At 39.2% G+C, this 14,962-nt stretch overlaps 1 protein-coding gene across 1 annotated transcript; it reads left to right on the top strand.

Annotated features, from left to right (window-relative positions):
- The first annotated feature begins 877 nt into the window (after positions 1-877).
- On the top strand, positions 878-1,648 carry PRAMEF1 (PRAME family member 1). The gene is given in 1 exon segment (XM_078640409.1): positions 878-1,648. A coding segment is annotated over 1 exon segment (771 nt).
- The last annotated feature ends 13,314 nt before the right edge of the window (positions 1,649-14,962 follow it).

Genomic DNA, 14,962 nt, shown 5'->3' with positions numbered 1-14,962 from the left:
GGCAAAAATAAATGTTGTAGGCAAGAGGGATTCCAGTTATTTAGTTGATATTAAATACTTTTTTGGATTTACTTTTCAAACGTAATGTTATTATGTTTCATTTGAGCTACATCGTATCTCGGAATAAAGGCTAAAATAGTAAAATGGCTCACAGAAGACCAGGAAGACTGAATTTGTACAACTATGAGAAAGGGTAAATGAGCATTAAGACAAGGGTCACTTGCATATGATTATTTCCCTCGATTTAACGTAATATTTTGTTGCTAATTATAATTAATTATAATATTTAGCTACAGTCAGCTCCAATTGAATATTTATTTTATACATTTAACAGCTTTAAAAATTCTACTGAAAATGAATGGTAAACATCCGCATTAACTTACAATATAACACAATATTGTGAGGAAGAGCCAAATAAAGTTGAATTTTGATGACTTCCTAAAAGAAAGAATATTGAAACCTGCCCTATTTTTGCTGGGAGCAAGGTCCAAAAGATTGTTCCTGCGCCTTAAATTATTGATTTTACCTTTGTGAAGTTCTCCAATGGAGGTGTGTTCTTGTTTCTTAGGCCACATTGACCAGCAAGACAAATTTAGCTTTTGTAAATTGGTCACTTTGAATGTAATTCAGCTTGTTTATAATACTGTCGTCGCCTCAATGGGAAGTCATTTAACCTAAATACATTCTGGGAATGTGAGGGCATAATTTCTTGTGAAAGACCTGAGTCTTGCAGTTGAGTAATGAACAGCTACTCACTATCACTATTTCTAATTTGTCATCTGATATACAATTAGCCACTCTCTGTATAACCTTCTATCTGTGGGTATTGATAACTGTATGACGTCTTGGAGCTGGAAGATATAAATAACCTTTCAAAATGATGTATTCAATAACCCCAACTTCAATAGGGGCTTTGGTGGAGGTTCATCGTGGAAAGCTTGAAAAGCTAGAGAAACCTGATAAGGTCGAGAGGAGTGAGCTAACTCCACGGAAGTTCAACGAGAGTCCACTGAAGACACCTTTGAAAGTACTGGACTTTGCTTACTGTACGTTGAATCATGCTGACATGGCATACCTAGCCAACAGTCTCCATTCAGAGCATCTTCAAGTGCTTGATCTCAGTGGGCACAATGCTGCAGATCTTTACCCATCAACATTTTTCAAGCTTCTAAGCCATGCATCCCGCACCCTGAAGACCCTGATCCTCGAGGAATGCAATATCGATGAAGCACATGTGAACATGATGATTTTGCGGCTGACATCATGCAGGAAGTTAAAAGACTTAAAGTTCATTGGGAATCCTCTGTCATCCAGAGCTTTAAAATGTCTTTTTAAAGCATTTGTTGATTCCCCAATGCTAAAATATATTGAATTCCCAGTACCCAGAGATTGTTATCCCGACGAAGTTACATACCCACTTGATGAAACTAGTCTCACTAAATTTGATCATCAAAGATATGAAGAGGTAAAAGAGGCCCTAAATGTAATTTAATTTAATGCCAACCGCAATGACATACTGACCTCAACACCACTTTTTGGAAGTTACGATCCTGACATTCATGAGACAAGTAATGAACTTGGGGTTCTTTTGCTGAAATTATTTAAAGATGTTCTTGATAACTTCTCGCAGAATCTAAAAAATGAATGAAAGAAGTACCACAAAGGACACTAAGGAATTATATTGTAGTTTAAAAATGCTATGATGTCTGAATTATTTCAATACAGTTGTCTGATGCCCGATGGAGCTACCTGGTTTAGCTATAGGGGAGATGGGCCGTGGATTCCCTCCTTGGTCGTCACCTACCCAGTCCGTCTTTAGACAGACTTCCTTTCGTCTCTCCTTGTTTCTCTCGTCCCTTATCCTCCCTTTTTCACCTCCCCTGCCCCCTCCACTACTTGTCTCTCTCCTTTCTCTCCTAATTGTATTGTCTATTTTTTGATGTATTGTGTAATTGTTGAACTTTTTCTGTTACATTGTTGATTCTCATGTTAAGCGCTCTGATACCTTTGGGTCTAGCCAGCGCTATATAAAACTCTTTAAATAAAATAAATAAAATAAATAAATAAGTAAATACCTTCAGGAAGTTGGAAGTCAAGTTTTTTATCTTAATTAGTCTAAATACACATAGTTCTTCAGCTGTAACATAACGATTACTCATTACTATTATTGTTTAACTCCTCGCAGTATACAATCACTTCTGTCTGCACTGACAATATCTTATCACCATACGTCAATCAAGTGACAGAAGCATTTCTGTACACTATAGAGGATGTACTAGCTCAACGCTTGAATAAGTGCAATAGAGTTCGCAATTCTGAAAAGGATGACTCCAGTGTGTAGCATTTATAATCCTTGAAATGTATGACTCCAGTATTAAAGACAAATCAAATTCTACATCCTTGTTTGCTGTTTATTCAGATTACTTCCCTAAGACAAAGGCCCACACAAAGCTTCACACCAAGTGGTGTCTACACTCTGGGTTTACTGCTGACCTCTCCTGCAGCCAAAGACTTGAGCACGACTGAAGTTAAAAAGGGCACATCTCTGTTTCTGCCCGGCATACACAGGTAACGACGGACCATGGATCATCAGAAAATATTGAACAGAGGAAGACATGATTGAGAAACTCCAACCAGAATAATGCAGAGGAATACAGATGCAGGAAGATGACAATACTGGCTTCTGGATTCAAATGAGTAGAGGTTAATAGGTGGTTGAATTTTTAGGGCATGTAGGAGGAATTTAGCAAATAGAACAATTCTCTTGAGGCGTGTGTTGTGGTAGAGAGTTCTCACAATTTTGAAGCTCAGGGATCTAGCTGATAAGGCAACTGATATTGCAAAACTATTGAGATTGAGTTTGTGTTGACTGTTCGGAAGTATGGAGGAAATTTGTAGTTTCTGGGTTTAACATCAGGATGCTGTCCTGTATCTATTGTTGATATTTCATATACAGTTGCATATCATGCACATATTGATGAATAGAAACTTCTGAGACCGTCATTTTTCCCTGTGTTTTACTTGAAGATACTCTCTGACTAGCCCAGTGGTGACTTTAGGGCAACTTTGCATATGCCATAAACTAACAATATCTCAAGAAACTGCAGTACTGTAATATTTCTTCACATTTGCCATAGAACTATGAAGATAATTATTAGCACAAAATCAATGGGTATCATGGTGTTCCTTTTGCAAGTGCCATATAACTATGCTGAGAATCACTAGCACGAAAAGCAATGTGTAGTAATAATTGGCAGGAATGCTTAGACTTTAAACCAACGCTCAAGTGCTCAGTGTCATAAGGCATGTATCAATACTTTTGTTGTCCATGTTTATTAATGTAGGCATTCTTCTTTTTCCAGGGTTTTTATTCTGACGAGAGAATCCAAGTCCTGGCCACCATCTTGTTGCCAGCCCTTTAAACATCGCAATGCCCCTCCGCCGAACGCGATAACTGAGGTTTCGGGAACCGCAGACCTGGACCTCGTCTTTGCAGCTTCTTTTATCGATGGTGCCCCAAGAATAAAATTTGAAGGCCGCAGTAGGTATTCTCTTAACAGCAAGCAGGCTGGTAAGAACAAGCTCTTTTGTATTGCTCTCACTGCACCCCATTTACAGCACTATCAGCAAAGCCAGGGCCTTGAATTAGGCGTTGTGCTTACCAAGCTGACTATCAAGCATGGCATGCAGTCACAGTGAACTTTTACACATGATTAGAGCCTTGTTAACCTTTGTGATAGAACTATTGTCTATTTCATCCAATTGCAGAAATCTGTGCATTTTGTAACGCTTTCTTGTTGCTGCTATATAGACCCTGACAATTGACATAGCGCTTGTGGGTAAACCAGGAAAGGATTTGTGGCATAATCAAGGCTTGTTTAATATGCAGGCTATTTTATTGAGCAAATGTAATCAGCTACTAATGGTTTGATCATGGTGAACAGTGAGTTGAAGAAAACAAATAATTGAACAGAAGCATAGGCCTGCTAATTGTGAATTGCCGCTAGCCTATAGCTCATTCCATTGATATGTGGATAGCTAATCCCTAATATATATCTGTACAGGTAACAATCTAGTCACTGCATTGTTGTGTGTGCTGTTAGTGTATACCCAAGAACCATAAACGCAGAGGAAAGAACATATTTACTAAATTTTTCCAGGTCTCCCTCCCAGCAAAACATTTCCTAATTCCCTTCCCCTCATCTATCCATTCTGACCCTCTGTTGAATCTTTTTCAGAGTAGGAGCTGTCAGAAGGTGGTCCTCTTGAGGGTACTGCTCATGAGGAACCAACGAGACCCTTACAGAGCTCTCTTACAACATGCTCAGCAGATCGGGGTATAGTAATGACATCTTGGTCCAACACTGTTCCATCTATTTTACATCACCCTTTATCACTGATGCTTGTAAGCTGAGCACCAAATCTGCAGGAATTCAAAAGGCAACCTCCTCAGATTTCAATCACAGCAGCAGATATTTTAACCTTTAACCATTGATCATATTATAAACATATTCCTTGCCAAGCGAGCCTCTTGTAATCTTCAAAGCAACATAATACTTCTCAGCATAAAATCGATCATTTTATGGCAAGGCCCGGAGGTCAATATTATGCAATAATCCTTTATTGCTCCTCACAGAGCAGCACCATGAATAACCTAGAACTAGAACACCCAAAAAGTCTAGAACATGCATATAATCTGAACACAGTCAGCCCTCTTCCTTCTTTTGTTGCTGCTCAAACAGTGATAAGTACATGCTCTATTATGTCCTTTAAATATGTGAAAGAGTTTTGAAAACATTTACTTAGTGTATATAGAAATTCGTTTATGAAGAGTTAAGCTTAATTTGTGTTTTTGTTTTAAAGAAACAGAAATATTTGAGATTTTAGAGAATATATGTTTATGGGTTAAAAGATTATTAATTTAGGAATGTAAGATTTGGCGGTTTCTATTTATTTTCTTTATCGATACTTGTGCTGTGGTTGCGAGAGGCTTGGAAGTCTTTAGGCATTTTTATTGTATTTGTGTCCTACTGTTGGACTTTACTGGTTTCGGCTGTGTGTGGTGGAGCGAGGCTGTGAGCATGATGATAAGGAGCATGGGCTCCACTCGTGGGAGATTCAGAATATTGATACTGAGCACGCGAGCGGAGTGAGCATTCTGTTTCATGCGCCCGGCTTGCGTGCCTTTCAAAAATGATTGCGTGGCATCCTCAGCGAGAGGAGAGCATTTGGTTCTGCTCCCGCTGAGGTAATTGTTGTTTGTTTAGGCAGAGCTACCATACGAGTTACGTAGGAAGAAAATCATGATTTTATTAATGGCATGGAGGCTAATATTATCCCTCCCATGATATGCCCAACCTATTTGACCTTTTTGTGTATTGTTTTCTTATTTAGATCAAAGTTAAGATTAAGAAAGACAACGTGGGGTACAAAGGTTATGGAGAGTGGATTCTTCGGTTTGGAGTCCGCGGTTCATGAAAAGGACTTTGTTTCATTTGCAGCAGAGAATGCATGAAGATGGCTACCTGTGCATGGTTTATATTCATGTTCTAAGTTCTAGAGTTCTTTGTTGTTCTAGTTCTAAGATTCATGTTGCTGCTGTGTGTGAGGAGCAATACAAGTTTGATGGATGAAGTTAAGGAAAGTGAATAATTAAAATTAGAGTGTATTTTTGTAGGAGTTAGATAAAAAATAAAGTTTTATTTGTGGGTTGGTGTTAGGAAAGGTAGATTATAATGAAACAGAATGAGGGATTTGGTTTTGAGGAGAGATTTAAACAGTATATGGATGTTCAGGGAATAATCAATTTCCTTAGACAAGAAAATAAAGAGTACTGTTGAGAAAAGATTAAACAAGCAAGGGAACAGGAAAAAGCCAGTAGAAGATAAAGTACACTAGTCCACTGAGGAGGTGGAAGTTGTGGCAAGTGGGTCAAAGCAGGGATGCGTTAAAAGTACGCCAAAGAAAAATAATGTTGAAGCAAGAAAAAAGGATAAGGGACTGCTATAAAGGTGAGAAAGAAAAGCCACAGTGTGGTGGCTTGCGATTCCTCTTCAACAAGTGGGGATGTGGAGTTAAAGTGTTTTACGAGTTTTGAGGACACAGATGATGAGGAGATTGTGCAGAAGAGGAAAATGGATGACAAAATGATTAAGTTGGAGTTGGGAGATTTTGTGGATCCTCTTGTTGAGGAGATGTTTGATCCTTTGTTAATTCAGCGTCCTTTATCACCACAATGGATGCCGGTGGAGTATGTGGCTAAATATATTTCATAATGGATTTGAAATCACTAAGGAGGCATAGATCGAAGTGTCTGAGGCCACACTTAGAAAATATTGTAGCTTATACTCCTGAGCTCGATCCAAAGATGGTGAGTTTTCTAAATAAGTCAGGCCGCGACCCAAGGAGGGGTTTGGATAAGGGCCTAAAGGGATGTCAAGACAGGTTGCTTGACTTGTTTGGACCACTCACAAAGGTGTTTGATATATGTAAAGAGGGACATACGAGTAACTCAGGAGTGGATGTGAAAGAATTGCGCCAATGGATGCAGAGGGCTATCTGTCTGTTGGGTAATACTAATGCTACTTTGTGCATTGAGAGGCACAAGAGCATTTTAATGAAAATTGATCCAAAGTTAGTGGAGTTGGCAAGTAAAGAGCTTGGTGAATGGAGTGAAGGAATGCTATTTGAAGAGGAGTTTGTTAGGGACATGTCAAGGTACGTGGGTACGTTTAATTCTTTACAAAAAACACAAAAAGATATCAGGAATGTTATTGGTATGGCCGGGAGGATGCGGGGTCAATTCTCCGGCCGAGGACAGGGAATCACTCAAGGTTAATTTACAAGAGGTTTCAGACCCTACGGTTATGGTTATTGATACAGATTCAACTCCAGATCTGATCAGGGTGGGTTCCTCCCACAGAAACAGAGGTCGAGACCCTGTGGAACACGTTCAGAAAGGAGAGGGAGAGATTCTTCAGGTAAGATGTAGCAAAGACCCTATTTCTACCCTTGCTAGATTGGACGGCAGACTAGCCCAGTTAATTTTAAGGTGGAAAGAAATAACACAAGACCCATGGGTTTTGGAAACTGTAGAGGGATATCACATAGATTTCATGGGTGTTCCAGTACAGGAGAAGTGTTCGAGCATGCTGAGGTTTGCGAAAGAACTAGAGTAGATAGTATCTCAGGAAGTAAAATCTTTGGAGAAAAAAGGTGAAATAGAGGTTGTCAAAAACGTACCAGGGTGTTTTGAGAGCAATATTTTTCTGGTGGAAAAAAAGGACAAACTTATGAGAACGGTTATAAATTTGAGGGAGATCAATGACTGGGTCTGTTACAACCATTTGAAAATGGAGGGCATATACATGTTGAGAGACCTGTTAAGAAAAGGGGATTGGATGACACGGTTGGCACTGAAGAATGCATATCTGATGGTTCCAGTGTGTGTGGAGCACAGGAATTATCTCCAATTCAGGTGGAACAGCAAGCGGTGGAGATTCAAAAGTCCCCCATTCAGTGTGTCATTGGCTCTGTGGTGTTTTACGAAGGTGATGAGACCAGTTGTGGGTTGGTTGAGGTCCAGAGGTATTCGGTTGATAGTGTACCTGGACGATATTCCAATTATGGCAGAGGAGAGGTGTTTGGCATTGGAGGAAACAGAGTTTGCAGTGAAAGTTTTGGAAGACTTGGGTTTCATTGGGAACAGAGAGAAATCATGTGTAGAACCAGCACAGAAGATTCCATTTTTGGGTTTTCAGACATTGGAATGCGTGTTGAAATTGCCTATGGAGAAAGTGAGGAAGATTCGCAGAGAGGTGAAAAGAGAAAGGGATGCGGAGTAGATAACTCTGCGTCAGTTAGGAAGGTTGCTTGGTCTGCTATCAGCGTCAATTCAAGCAATATTTCCAGCGCCTCTTCAGTACCGAGCATTACAAAGTTGAAGCGTATCACTTGAGACAGGGAGGAAAGCATCCTCAGAAAGTGAGAATGAATCAGGAGATTTAGGAAGAGTTGGAATGGTGGTTAATGAGCTTGGAAGATTGGAATGGGAGAGCAATATTTGGCAAAAGCCCATTGATGGTGATAGAGTCAGATGCGAGTCTGCATGGTTGGGGAGCAAGTTGTGGTACGATGACGACTGGAGGTCTTTGGTCCCTGGAGGAGAAAAAATTACATATAAATGTCCGGGAGCACCTAGCAGGGTCCTTTACAGTCAAGAGTTTTCTAAAAGGTCAGGGGAAATGTTGCGTTCTGTTGAAGATGGACAACATTTCGGCAGTACGTTATGTCAACAATTTGGGAGGCCCTCGTTCAAGGGGATTAGCGGAGTTAGCAAAGGAGTTTTGGAGGTTTTACTTCGACAGAGAGATAATGGTTCAGGCGCTGTATATTCCAGGGAAGAGCAATGTGGAAGCAGACTGAAATTCAATGTATCTGAAGGATGTGAGCAGTTAGAAATTGAACAGGGGTGTGTCCCTGAGGTTACAGAGGAAGTGGAGCCCACTACAGGTGGATTTGTTTGCAGATAGGTTGAATATGCAGTTGAAGGAGTTTTACAGTTGGAGGCCGGATCCGGAAGCGAAAGGGATAGAGGCTTTCTTGCAGGAGTGGGTAACAAGGAGGCCATATGCTTTTCCTCCATTCTCAATGATTCCGAGAGTGTTGCTGAAGGTGAGAAAGGAAAACGCAGAAATGGTGTTAATTGTGCCTTTTGGCAAGCTCAAGTTTGGTTCCCGGATGTAATGAACTTGTTGGTGGAAGATCCTGTGCTAATACCGAGGTTTCCAGAGGTATTGTTGGATGCTCTGGGGAACATTCACGATCTAGTGATGTTGGTACAATTGAGGCTTTTGGGGTGTCTGATTTCAGGAGTGTATGGCAGGTGTCTAACTATCAAAGGAGGCTTCAAAGCTCATCAGTGGTTCCTGGGCTCCGGGAACAACTAAGGTCTATAGAACGGCATAGAGAAGGTGGTGTGATTGGTGTGTTGAGAGGGACTTGGATCCCGTTTCAGCCACTGTATTGGAGGTTGTGAATTATTTGTTGAATTTGTTTAGAAGAGGTTTTTGCTCACAGCTCTGTGAATTTGAGCAGGTCAGCAATTTTGGCTGGTCATGTGCTGGTGGAAGGTGTGCCGGTTTGCCAACATGCATTGGTTGAAAGAGTAATTAAGAGTGTTCGCTTGGAGTTGCCTCCTAAGGCTAAGTATGCTTTCCTTTGGGATGTGTCAGTTGTATTGAAGGAATTGGATGGTTGGGGCTCCAATTCTGGTTTAAGTTTAAAGATGTTGCCTTGGAAGTTAGCAATACTTTTGTGTTTGGTTTCATTTAGAAGAGTGTCAGATATTTGAGCTCTGGAGGTGTCTTTGGGGAGTTATCAGCCAGAAGGTGTCTGTTTTCACTAAGACTATGTCTAGGACAATATTTTACCCAAGTATGAAGGGGCAAAGCAATTTGTGTGTGGTTTGTTGTTTGATGGAGTACGAAAGGAGAACAGTAGGATTGAGGAAGTGTGGTTGTTCACATCTTCTGATTTCTTTTAGGAAGCCGTTCAATGCTGTACCGGCACCAACTTTAGCGAGGTGGGTTAAGGAGGTGATGAAGAAAGCAGGTGTTGATGTGTTTCTGGTGCTCCTTCAGTAAGAGGGGCTATGGCTAGTAAAGCTTTTATGAGGGGATCTAGTTTAAGTGATATTTTGAAGGCGCCAGATTGGTCTAGTGATGCAACGTTTAAGAAGTTTTACTTTAAACCTGTGGAAAATGTGTTGCAGAATGTATTGGCTGAACTTTGAACATGCTTAATATTGTTGGCCTCCGTGCCGTGCCATAAAATGCAGATTTTCCACAGTTTTAATGGGAACAAAATCATGATTTTATTAAAGAAACAGGGGCTAATATTATCTCTCCCATGTTATGCTCTAACCTTTTGACCTATTGACTGTTCTTATCTAGGTCAGAGTTGAGACTAGGAATGATGATATGGGATTCCGGAGTTATGGAGAATGGATTTATGGATTGGAAATTCGCAGATCATGAAAAGGGGATATGTTTTTTTGCAGCAGTTAAAGAAGGACGATGGCTGCCAGTGTTCAGATTAAATGTTCTATGTTCTAGACTTTATTGGTTTCTAGTTCTAGGTTACTCATGTTCCTGCTGTGTGAGGAGCAATTAAAGATTATTGGATAATATTAGCCTCCATGCCTTTAATAAATCATGATTTTCTTCCCATTAAAACTGTGGAAAATCTGCAATTATAGATGTATCAGAGTGTACCACAACAAGCACGGAACTACAACATTGCACCAGCCTATGGTTTTATAATTTTGTTTTTGAATGACTGCCATATTATACATTGTCAAATAATATTTGTTTTAATCATGTTTTAATGCATAAGGGCCAAAATGGTCAAAAATATAAAATAAGTTTACAATATTCAAACAATTAGCATTCACATTTACTTTAATATCAATTATATGCTTAAAGGTTCCAGCTTCAGTTACAAAAGATGCCACCTTCTGCGAATGGAGCTGGGTTGCCTGAAAATACAATGTTAACCAAATTAATGCATTACATTTTAATGAACATATTTAATGGATCAGTTAAAAATATATGAATCAATCTTTTGAAAGTCCGTAGCAAGCATATTAATAAACCATCATTAATACACATGTATACTATTATCTACATTATATCTGCCTGAGGCGGTCAATTTCACCTACCCATAATTGCCTTTCAAGGGGGAGTCTACCATACACCTTGACATGATTCTGGCAATCTAATTCCTATTAAATGTGCTTGATTTTGCTGGTGGTGTCAGAAGGGGTTCACTAACACTTATTTTGGGGGAAAGGGGCTCATTTTTAATCACACATTGACCTAAAACAAGAGAGTTAAAGGTTGAAGAGGGGGAACAGGGGAAAAACAGGAGAAGCCACTGACAAATGAAAACAGTTGAAAGTGTGGGATAAAGGGGCTGAGAGGGTATGTTGTTGATTGAAAGTGGTATGTTGTGGAATCAAGATTAGAAAACCTCGGTATTCAGCAACCTGGTACATGGCTGCACAAGTAGTGATCTTCCACTTTATAACAAGGTTGAAAGGCCAATGAATTTCGAAATATTAACAAATAATATTATAATTGTAGATTATTGTAATGTTTTCTGCTTTATTTTTCAATTTTATTTGTTTTTTTAACTGAGCCTTTTAAAAATATTTCTTACATTTAAAATGATTTATTTTTATAAAAAAAGATAATAACATAACATTTTAAACAAATACTATAAGCAAACATTTCATAAAAAACACTTACCAAATTATATTGATTTCCATTCCCAGTTGATGAAGAAGGTCTGCCACCCTTGACACCACATCAGCTCATCAATGATAAACTTGCTATGGGAAAGAATCAATGTTATCTCTGCTCAATGTAGTTGTCCTCATCCTCGCAGCAATGTCTTCTCTCCTGAAGAGCCTGCCCTTCCCAACTATTCCCCCTGCTTGAGGGAGGTAGTGCAGCATCAGCCTCCAGAGAGCCATAACCTCACTTTCACTAATGTTGTCCTGACAACGTCCTTCCTCCTCCCCCTTCCCAAAAGAACATATTGCCCACAAACAACAAAAAACACAAGGAGACCAAGACTCACAACATATAACAACACTCTCAAACACATGTTTCACATACAAATATTACACCTGTACTCATTTGCAATGAAACAGAAAACACAGGGTATATCAAAGACTATCAAGAGACACAAAGATAATCAAAGAACACAAGATCCTCAAAACACTAATCAACAGCCACACCACTCCTCTCAAAATTCCTAAACTACCAAGAAAAAACAACGGTGAAACACCATTGCATGATTTTTGCTAAAGTGATGGCATATTCATTTGCAGCGCATCGTATCACTTTTTTGACCTAATACAACACCTTGCGGGTTTTGTCTACATGTGTCACAATGCCATAGACAATGTATGCAACATGACTCAAACATACTAAACCATCTTGTTGAGTATACTTTAGAAAATATTTGTCACAACAATGCCATTCACAACATACGCAACCACTCAAACATACCACAAAAGAATGCTTTCCATTTAAGCTCAGTATATATTATAACCATAAGCAAAAGGATATTCTATAGAAAATAATGTATTTTAATGCAAAGGCCCGAAAGCTCGAAGACGCACTCCCAGCAGTTGTGACCAAAACAGCTGTTGATTGGAGCCATCTGTGAATTACTTCGAGCTGCCCATGAAGAAGAGGCTACAGCCTTGAAACGCGTCGGCACAAGAACCTGCTCCACAAGTGTAGATGCTGGTTTTCTGAAATTAAAGCCATTTTGGTCACAACTGCTAGGAGTTCGTCTTCGAGCTTCCGGGCCTTTGCATTAAAATAATTTATTGTAAAATATATTTTAGTATTTATTTGAATACTCTTTGTAAACTATTAAAACTATATAAATTATATATACTTTTACTGGTGAATTTCATTGGTGTTTTTGGTTATTAAGGATTTAGCTTATTTCAATTCCTAACTATGACACACTTTAACTTTTGGTTTTTCAGTGAATTATCAGTTTTTTTTTAAACATAAGCTAATATCTTATCATCATATCGAGAGATAGCATCAGTTTAACTTTTGTTTTTTTCATAAAATATATATGTATAGACAACAAAGGCTAAAGAATGTTATAGTTAGGTGAAAATAATAGTCATAATGTGATGTTTTAAGCCCAATATACCACCTACATTTGCCAGTTATAGTTCAGTGAGTAAACAATAACTTGCACCAACCATCGTGCACTGCTTATGATCTAACATTTTTCATCACTCAAGAGATGTTTAATGACATCACTGATGACATCTAAAATCACATCATTTATGACATCACTGATGATATCACAAATCACATCATCCAATGAGTGTGTTGTATGACGTTTTAGGATCCGAGTGAAATGTTCCAGATTCATGACCTTATATAGGTAAAATTCACATTTCCCTAATATAGGCATAGAAATCATACCCATATTTAGACATAGCCCATGCAGTCCAAATACAGGCATGGCTACTTCCACCCGTACCGAAAAGTCACAACAATTTCTTGGAAAAACGGCTTAAGCAGTCAGGGAACTTCCACTTGCTTGAATATTGATTTGTCCAAGAACTCATGGAGTTTACAAAGAACTACCATTCCCTTGGGGTTCTTTACTGACGTTATTATGCCTGACTTTACGTCAAACTAGGCACCTTCAAGGTATAAATATGCCTTCACTAGCTCTAGCAAACACACAGTGGTTTGGAGCAGTTCGACTATCTACTTGCCCGACGCAGCTCGCTACAGCAAGTGCTGAAGGAAGCGACCCTCCAGCTGATGCAATGATCGAGAAGCTGTCCTTTCTCTCGCTGAGAATCCAGCTCCAGTGTTTCTAAGCTCCCCTTGCGGGGTGTTGGGAAATCGAGTCCCGAGACAGAGATATACCAGACTTCCTTCATTCTAAACTAAGGTATGGAGCTGATTAGTCCCATAGAGAAATCTTGGATAGAATCTGGGCAAAGAAACGAAACCTATGCTACACCACACTTACGTCTTCCCGCGTACTAGACTTAGGTTAGGTACATTGGGGTAGGCGTTTTTTAGAAGCACCAGTTGAGTACTTTTAGCCATTGTTATTTATGTATGTATTTTTATGGCTTAGAAACCATGCTTTTACAGTATTATTTTGTAATACTCTTCTCACTGTATGCATTATACTTTGCAACCTGCATTACGATTGTAGCAGTTCATTTCTTTTGCATGAGAAAGAAGACTGTTCAATAAAACCTTTTATTGAAAACGCCCGTCTCTCTATTTCTCTGCAACTCTGTTGAAACGAAGCATGCACGATTGACTGAGTAAAATATCTATCTATTGCTTCCATGACTCTGAAGATACGTTTATTCTTGGGGAAACAAGTTGTCATGTTTATGCGGTTGTCAGAAACTAATCACTTCTTGTGAATTTGAGAAAGTTTCTAGTGACCTCTGAGCTAGCTGGCACTCACAATTAAGTTTAATATATTCAATAGAGACCTAGTAGACATAAGTCCTACGTCAAATCTATAGGATATATTATTCCAATGCACAGAGCCTATTAGGAATATAGGAACTACATGGTGCCCAACGTTTGGTAAGGCACTAATTTAACGCTAGATACTAGAGTAACTCAGTCGTGCTTTTCTCAGAGACCCCTTTTTCCCATAAAATACTCCAATAGACGTCTGGAGTGGGTAAAAGATAAAATATCAGCCATAACTGAGTAGGACGAAAATCCTACGTATTAATTTTTGGTTTGTTCAACGTTGAAGGATACAGTGTTCAAAAATATTGTGCACCTTATCTCTGTTTCCTTGAAACTTGCTCTGCAAACTTTTATTAAACAATGTCGAATAACGGCAACACTGCCGAGACCAGTGGAACTGCAGCTGCTGCAGCCCAACCAGGCATAGACGTTACAGGTTTCCAACAAGATGACCCGGATGCTATAATCATCCTGGAAAACTTAAGGAAAGCCATCACTATAAAGCTTATAACAAATGGCCTATCATCAAGATGTGGTAGGGTAATTTTTGTGATAGAGGCACATGAATATTGGCAGACAGAGGTATTCTATTCATGGATTATCTTCCCTGAAGGAACATCAGTATCACATGTGTTTCACTTCTACAACGAAGAGGAATATCCAACGGAATACACTGCTTTTGAGGATATTGAATTTCCACTAACATACCAAGAGCATGCTCTCCGGTTTAAAGGCACCCTACAACATAAACATCACATTACCAGGCTTGGTCCACTAGGTAGACCAGGAGCAACATACCACATCGTGCCATTGAAGAAATGTCAGATGCGGAACCATTAGTTCAACTAAAACAACTAATCAAAATACATAGACAATTGGTTCAATATGTCATGCGGACTCTA

This window comes from Lissotriton helveticus, chromosome 5_1 (genome assembly GCF_964261635.1).
Source record: "Lissotriton helveticus chromosome 5_1, aLisHel1.1, whole genome shotgun sequence".
Lineage (NCBI taxonomy): Eukaryota > Metazoa > Chordata > Amphibia > Caudata > Salamandridae > Lissotriton > Lissotriton helveticus.
Note: the sequence above shows the minus strand (reverse complement) of the source record. Positions and strands in the feature narration are given on the sequence as shown.